Source organism: Bison bison, unplaced genomic scaffold (genome assembly GCF_000754665.1).
Source record: "Bison bison bison isolate TAMUID 2011002044 unplaced genomic scaffold, Bison_UMD1.0 scf7180017864456, whole genome shotgun sequence".
Taxonomy (NCBI): Eukaryota; Metazoa; Chordata; class Mammalia; order Artiodactyla; family Bovidae; genus Bison; species Bison bison.
In genome coordinates, this window is record NW_011495018.1 from 30,743,038 (window position 1) to 30,751,330 (window position 8,293).

At 43.8% G+C, this 8,293-nt stretch overlaps 1 protein-coding gene across 1 annotated transcript in view; it reads right to left on the reverse strand.

Moving 5' to 3' along the window:
* CNNM1 (cyclin and CBS domain divalent metal cation transport mediator 1) overlaps positions 1-8,293 on the reverse strand; it is a 69,459-nt gene that overhangs the window by 59,938 nt on the left and 1,228 nt on the right. The window contains exon 3 of the mRNA XM_010859550.1: positions 7,786-8,293. This exon is cut by the window's right edge and continues 33 nt beyond it. Coding sequence (XP_010857852.1) covers positions 7,786-8,293 — 508 coding nt within the window. The remainder of the gene's footprint in view (positions 1-7,785) is intronic.

Genomic DNA, 8,293 nt, shown 5'->3' on the forward strand with positions numbered 1-8,293 from the left:
AAAGAAACAAATACATAACACTTTTCCCCTAACATTTAAACTTTGACTTTGTCCTTCTGCATGGTCCAAAGTGATTGGACTGAAGATAATGAATGATTCATTTACTAGAGCTCTGCAGATCCCTTCCATTATATTGAAGTTTAACTCCTTCCAGTCATTCATTCAGTCATTCAATAAAGACTTATTGAAAACTTACTGTGTCATATCCATTGTTAGGTGCTACAGCTACAAAGGTAGATATGACAGCCTCTGCCCTGCAGATGCTCTTTATATGGATGGATGGCACTTTTCAACAGACATTAATAATACCCCGTTAGTTCAATAATGGAGATTTTGAAGAATTAAGTTGGCCAAATCTGAGGTTTACAGAAGTTTCACAGAGAAGGTGGCTCTTGTGCTGTGTGTTAAAGGAGGGGCTAGAGTAGGAATTGGGCTTCCCTGGTGGCTTACATGGTAAAGAATCTGCCTGCAATGCGGGAGACCAGGGTTTGATTTCTGGGTGGGGAAGATCTCCTGGAGTAGGAAATGGCAACCCACTCCAGTATGTTTGCCTGGAGTAGGGACTAGTTGGGTGATGCATATTTCTGTTAAAGAGGACAGCATGAGTAAAGGGACAAAGGCAAGAAATAGCACAGTGTGGCCATGAAGTTTGGCCTTGCTGGAGCATGAAGCTGTGGGAGTGATGAGTCCGCAGGGGAGGGCTGGGAGCAGGTCCTAAGGGCACAGCTTAGACCTCATCCTGCAGGCAGTGGGGAGGACTGCAGAAGTGTTTGAAGCAGAGGATAATGACACTAGGCATTATTTATTGGCTCCAGAGAGGATGGATTTGAAGGTGGAAAAAAAATTGGAGGACGTAGAACTTCTCAGGAGGCATTTGCACAAATGAGTATGTAATAGATTTGTGCTTATATTTAGTAATCAGTGCTAACATTTATTTAGCACTTATTATATGACAGTTACTAAATAAGCTGTATTATGCAATATTGTCTTGCTGCTGCTGCAATATTGTCTTAATATTATCTTAATATTTCAAATAATCCTGACTCAAACAGGCCCTCTGTATCAACCTAAAGGGATGGGATGGGGAGGGAGATGGGAGGGAGGTTCAAAAGGGAGGGGATATATGTATACCTATGGGTCGTCCCTTGTGGCTCAGGCAATAAAGCGTCTGCCTACAATGCAGGAGACCCGGGTTTGATCCCTGGGTTGGGAAGTTTCCCTGGAGAAGGAAATGGCACCCCACTCCAGTATTCTTGCCTGGAAAATTCCATGGATGGAGGAGCCCGGTAGGCTATAGTCCATGGAGTCACTAAGAGTCAGACACGACTGAGCCACTTCACTTCATGGCTGATTCATGTTGAGGTTTGACAGAAAACAAAATTCTGTAAAGCAATTATCCTTTAATAAAAAAATAGAGTAAAAAATAATCCTATTATTATCCTTATTTTACAGCTAATTAAGCAAAGAGTTAAATAAATTGCCCAAGGCCAGGATGCAACCCAGTGGGGTTTGGTACCAAAGCTTATGCTCTTAATTCCTATCTCATTTGTTTAATTTCTGTCTCCTGTATTAGTATGAAAACTCCATTCAGACAGGGTCCCTGTTGGTAGTATTCTCCACTGTGCCTACACAATATTATTTATTGAATAAAATTAAAGAATAACCTAAGTGGAATAAATAGTGGACTAAGTTATGCATAGGTATTCAATAAAAAAAATATGCAATATTAGCAAACTTTTTTGCAGACTTTGTTCAAATATGGGGCTGACTTTGGAGATTATTATGGACTGAATGCTTGTGTCCTTTCCCCTCTCCAAATTGACATGTTGAAGCCCCAACCCCCAGTGGGCCTCTAAGGTTCAATGAGGTCAGAAGGGTGAGGTCCTAATCCAAAAGGATGGGTAATTTCATGAGAAGAAGAGAGACCGGGGCTGTTTCTCTGTCTCCCTGTGCGTGTGCACTAAGTAAAGGCCACTTGAGGACACAGTGAGAAGGTAGCTGTCGGCAAGCCAGGAAGACAGCTCTTATCAGAGACCAAATCAGCTGGAACCTTGATCTTGAACTTCTCGCCTCCAGAAAAGTGAGAAAATAAATTTCTGTTGTTTAAGCCATTCAATTTGACATCTGTTGTGGCAGCCTGAAATCACTGTGGCAGACAGTGATTAATAGGATGAGGGTGGGGGGAAGGAAAGAATTTCTAGCCTGGTAGCCTGTGGGCACAGTGGTGCCACTAACTGGGGTAGAGAACCCGGGAGGAGGAAAGATTGGTCACGGTCAATGGAACAACACTAATTATTCTGTACTTAAAAGTTCACCTCACTCTAACACAGAAATAAAATTGAAATCAGCCATTTAAGATCATTTATTCAATAAATATTTATTCAAGCTCTTGCCATGATGGCCAGGACTTTCCTGGTGGGTCAGCAGTAAAGAATTTGCCTGCCAACGCAGGAGATGTGGGTTCGATCTCTGGGTTGGGAAGATCCCCTGAAGAAGGAAATGGCAATCCACTCCAGTATTCTTGCCTGAGAATTCCATGGACAGAGGAGCCTAGCTGGCTATAGTCCATGGGGTCATACAGAATCAGATACGACTTAGTGACTAAAGAAGAAGAAGTCATGAGGGCCACTGTGATTGTTCTGAGTACATAGAGTAAGTAAGATTCATTCTCTGCCCTCAAGGAATTCACAGTCTAGTGGGGAGAAATATTGTTCCTTTTTGTAAAGCTAGCATGCTTGCTTTCCTTTCCTCTATGTCTAAAGACTTGGAACTCCTAAGAAATATATAGAGAAAATCTTAAATGGATATGAGCTTTGGAGTTACAAGACCCAGACTTGAATCTGGGCCTTGGAATATACCAACCAGGTGATGATCTTAGGCAGAGCAAGTAACTCTTCTGATTCTTATGGTCCTCACCTACAGAGTTGTTTTACAGATAAGAGAGGTAGAAATTTTTTATAAAATGCATATTAGCAATTAATGTAATTATAAAAAGCTACATTTCCAACCTGCAGAAACAGGAGGTGAATCAGTCACGGGCAGCAAGTCTGAATTGAAAGACCAGCTTTGAACTCTTTGGATGGCAGGAGTTTTGGGATGGGAAGTGAAATAAGACATGTGGTGGGGAAAAAATAGGCTTTCCGGTCCTTTGATCTGGTTCAAATCATGATTCAGGCAATTATTAGCTCTGGAAAGTTGAGCAAGTCATGTAATCAGTCTGAGCTCTAGTTTCTTCATCTGTAAAATGGAGTTAATAATTCTTACCCAGGAGGGTTGTTCTGAGTATATAAAGAGCTTGGTGTGGTGCCTAGTAGAGCTGTCGCTCAATTAATGGTAACTGTTGTTCCTATTAAACTGACTGTTTTCCTCTCCTACCTCCTAAGGGATTTGTTTGCTAAGTCACTGCTAAGTCACTTCAGTTGTGTCCGACTCTGTGCAACCCCATAGACAGCAGCCTACCAGGCTTCCCTGTCCCTGGGATTCTCCAGGCAAGAACACTGGAGTGGGTTGCCATTTCCTTCTCCAATGCATGAAAGTGAAAAGTGAAAGTGAAGCCGCTCAGTCGTGTCCGACTCTAGCGACCCCATCGACTGCAGCCTACCAGGCTCCTCCATCCGTGGGATTTTCTAGGCAAAAGTACTGGAGTGAGGTGCCATTGCCTTCTCCGAAGGGATCTGTTTAGGCAGTTAAATTCCCTGAAGTACAAGGGAGTGAGAGAAATGGAAGGGCTGTTATGACTTGACTAAAATGTTATTTTTAAAGATAAAGAAAGATAGTTCAATTCAGTTTTCCTCTCCTAACCTATGATGGAAACATAATTCTTATAAAAAATTACCACTGTATTATATGGCTTGCAGTCAGAGAACACCTACCTTAATAATTATACCTTATATTTATTCTATTCTAAGTTAATCTACCAATCATTGTTAATAAGCTCCTCATAAGGCAATGATTCTCAAAATTTAATGTACACGTGAGTCTCTTGGGGACTTGCTAAAATGCAGATTTTTATTCAGTGGATTTGGAGTGAGGCATGAAAATCTGCATTTCTAAAAAGGTCCCAGGTGAGGCCCATGATTCTGGTTCATGGACCATACTTTGAGGAAGGAGGGAGGTTCTAAGGGGGCATGGAAATATTTTCCTTGGTGTAACTACCTGCTTCTCTTTGGAGATCTACCTAATTGCAAACTAACCACTTGCTGATAGAACACTACCAGGCCTTTTTAAGACCAGATTTAGAAATTCTGCAACAAGACTCATATCTGATTAATGCTGACTTTTTCGAGCAACCTACTATGCGCAAGGCACAGTGCAAGGTGCCAGAGATACAGTGGTTAGAAAGGCACAATTTCTGCTTCAGGAGACTGCCTTTATTCTAACACTGTCCTCCTTGGAGACTGTTACCATTCTTAGGGCAATCTTATTGTCTCCCCTGTTCCCTAGCTCTATATAGATGCCCAGTAAATAATTAATGAAGAAATGAGTTCCCAGGAATTTCATTAAAAATGTTGTCTGGCAGAGAAAGGCGAATGCTGTATGATATCACTTATATGTGGAATCTAAAAAATAAAACAAAGTAGTGACTATAAAAAAAAAGAAACAAGGCTTATAGATACGGAGAATAAACTGAGGGTTTATTTCTCCAGTGGGGAGAAAAAAGAGAGAGGGGGTCCCATAGGGGCAGAGGACTAACAGGTACAAACTATTATGTATAAAATAAATAAGCTACAAGGATATATAGTGCAAAACAAGGACTATAGCCAATATTTTACAATTACTATAAATGGAATGTAATCTCTAAGAATTGTGAATCACTATGTTATATGCCTGAAACTTATATAATATTGTATATCAACTATGCCTCAATAAAAAAAATCTTGTCTAGCAGTGCATGACAATGAACACTATCTTGGCTATCACATGTAGAAAGTGAAAGTTGCTCAGTCATGTCTGATTCTTTGAGAGCCCATGGATCCGCCAGGCTCCTCTGTCCATGGAATTCTCCAGGCAAGAATACTAGAGTGGGTTGCCATTTCCCTTCTTCAGGGAATCTTCCTGACCCTGGGATTGAACCCATGTCTCCTGCACTAGCAGGTGGATTCTTTACCATCTGAGTCACCAGGGAAGCCCAATCACATGTAAGAGGTGGTTACATTAAAAAGGGGCTAATAGGGTGAGCCTTAGGGCTTCCCAGTCCATTCTAAAGGAGATCAGTCCTGGGTGTTCTTTGGAAGGACTGAAGCTGAAGCTCCACCTCACGCTCCACCTTTGGCCACCTCACTCGAAGAGATGACTCAATGGAAAAGACTCTGATGCTGGGAGGGATTGGGGGCAGGAGGAGAAGGGGACGACAGAGGATGAAGATGGCTGGATGGCATCACTGACTCGATGCACATGAGTTTGGGTGAACTCCGGGAGTTGGTGATGGACAGGGAGGCCTGGCGTGCTGCAGTTCATGGGGTCGCAAAGAGTCGGACACGACTGAGTGACTGAACTGGACTGAACTAGGGCTTCCCAGGTGGCTCAGTGGTGAAGAATCTCCTTGCCAATTCAAGAGATGAGAGTTCAATTCCTGGGCTGGGAAGATCCCGTGGAGCAAGAAATAGCAACCCACTCCAGTATTCTTGTCTGGAAAATCCTATGCAGGAGCCTGGTGGACTACTGTTGATGGGGTTGCAAAAGAATTGGACACGACTTAGTGACCAAACAACAACAAGGGTGAGCCTTAATCCAATCTGACTGGTGTCCTTATAAGAAGAGATTCACACGCACACAGAGACTCCAGGGATGAGCACACACACACACAACCCGAGCGGCCCCTCTGTAAGGGCACAGCAAGAAGGCTGCCATCTGTGAGCCAAGAACAGTGACTTCAGAAGAAATCAAGCTTGAAGACACCTTAATCTTGGACTTTCAGCCTCCAGAACTATGAGATAATAAATTTCTGTTGTTTAAGCCACTCAGTCTATGGTATTTTGTTATGGCAACCCTAGTAAATTAATACAAATTTTCATAACTTTTATGCCCAGAACCAAGACTGTGTTCTGGAGGGTACACAAAATGTCAGAAAAATGCAAAGACTGGATGGATGAACCTCCAAGTGCAGTGGGATTGAGTCATGGAAGGACTGGGGGGAAACAGAAGAGGCTGAGATAGTAGCCCAGATTGGGTTAAAACAGCTGCAATACATGTACATTTCCTTTCCCTTCTCATGATCAACACAAAATGTAGGATTGTTCTGTCTCCAAATCTGAGATCAAAAGTAGCTTTTTTGACTTTTTCCCCCTTCTCAGGTTATGTTTTGATATTCAATACAATTTTACTTGTTTAAAAATACTGTGGCAGGAGGAAGACCACAGATTACTCTCTGAATGCAAATTCTTCATATACAAAGAATACCTGTGCTGATAAAATAGGTAATGAGACTGAATTTTTGACAAACAGAAAAATATATCAAAAACACGCAGTCAAGTGAGATTTCTGCTAGGCAGAGGCAGCTACATTTGCAACCAGATTCTAAAGTCAAGGGATTAGTTTTTTGCTTTGCTTTGTTTTCAATAAACATGCCAACTCATATGTATAGATGAATGCCTCTTTCAAAATTCTGGGAGGTTCTACACTTATTCTAACTGTGTCAATGGTTTCAAATCATTTCTTGAATTGCTTTAAGGGTCTGTGAGATGGTCTTCTGAAAGCTCTCAGTGGTGACTCATGAAGGTAGATTTGACTTTCAAAAACAACCCAGGGTCCTTCTGGGTCAACTCTGGTTAACTAGGGGGACCAGTCAAACTGTAATGTCAAGCAGATCAGCCCTAAAGCTTCCAGGCTGATTTTTCTGGAGTGAATCATTCTCAACCTCAGAAGACAGTTTCCAAAGGCAAATGCCAGATACATAGTAAATATGTTACAGGCATGACAACAAGGGCAGGGGATGTGACTGCTCTGAAGGAAACTCCATTCATTTGGATATGCAAGTTTTTTAGTGGTTTCTTTTACCAGAATATTTCCTCAGATCTAGATCTACTTTAATTTACTTCATGAGACCACAGTTTCCAGAAGTCCAAGGATGTCACTACCTTAGTTAACTTTTAATCTCCAACCTGGGTACTTGGTCTGTGTCCAAGACAGCTGATGGAAAGATCAATATGGGGGAAGAATAGCTAAGATGCCTGGGGCTTGCGCTATGTGATTCAAAGGGCAAAACTAGGACCCAGAAAGAAGCTCTGGAGACATAAATTTCTGCTCCTAGTAAGAAATACATTGTCAGCTGCTGGAGCTGTCCAGCAATGGAGTTTGCTCTGGAATTGGAAATGGCGAACTTCCACCCAGAGTGTAGAGTTCAAGGCAAAGACTACTTGTTACAGGAACCTTTAGAAGTTTCTCCTGCAATGGGGAGCTATGCAGTGTCCCCCAAGGATTAGCCCTGAGTCCTACCTGCACAACACCTGACAATTGGTGGGCCCTGAAAAAATACTGGAATGGAATGAATGAGGCATGCAGTGAATCGTGTGAACCACATAAAGGGGAAGAGGCAGGGACTCAATCAGCCTCAAGGAAGGTAGGGAGAAGTGCAATGAAAAGACCCAGGGAGCCATGAGGTAGGACCTTCCTCGAGTTTTTGGTACCATAGGAGAGAAGCTGCTCTGGGTACCTGAAGCCTCACGTGTTTACGAAAGGTTACGATCCCTGGGGGGTCGCACCGAGTCGGGCACGACTGAGCACGCAAGCACTCCAATACTTTTAAAGGGGGGAAGAGTGGAGGGAGGAGATAGACCACATGCTCACCCTTCTTAAATTCCTCCAGCACTGTGTCCAGCCGGGTATCGTTGAAGACGCAGTGCAGGGGCCGGTTGTAGAAGCGGGTGACTGTGAGGAGCGGCGTGCAGTCGTCGGGGTCCACGAAGGCCAAGTCCTTGACAAACAGAATGTCCACAATGTTGTGCCGCTGGTCGCCCTCGTATACGGGGATGCGCGTGTAGCCGCTGCGCAGGATCTCGGAGACTGTCGCGAAATCCAGCACCGCGTCGGAGCGCAGCATGAAGCAGTCCCCAAGGGGGGTCAGCACCTCCTCCACCACTTTGGTGCGCAGCTCCAGGGCGCCCTGGATGATGTTGAGCTCCTCTTTGACCAGGTCGCTGTAAGGGTCCGCGGCTCGCAGCGTCTCCAGCAGCTTCTCCCGCGTGTAGAAAGTGCTGATCTCCTGGCGCAGCGCCCAGTCGAGCAGGCGGCCCAGTGGGTAGCACACGGGGAAGGCGGCCGCCATCAGAAGCCGGGTCAGGCACACGCTGTGCGA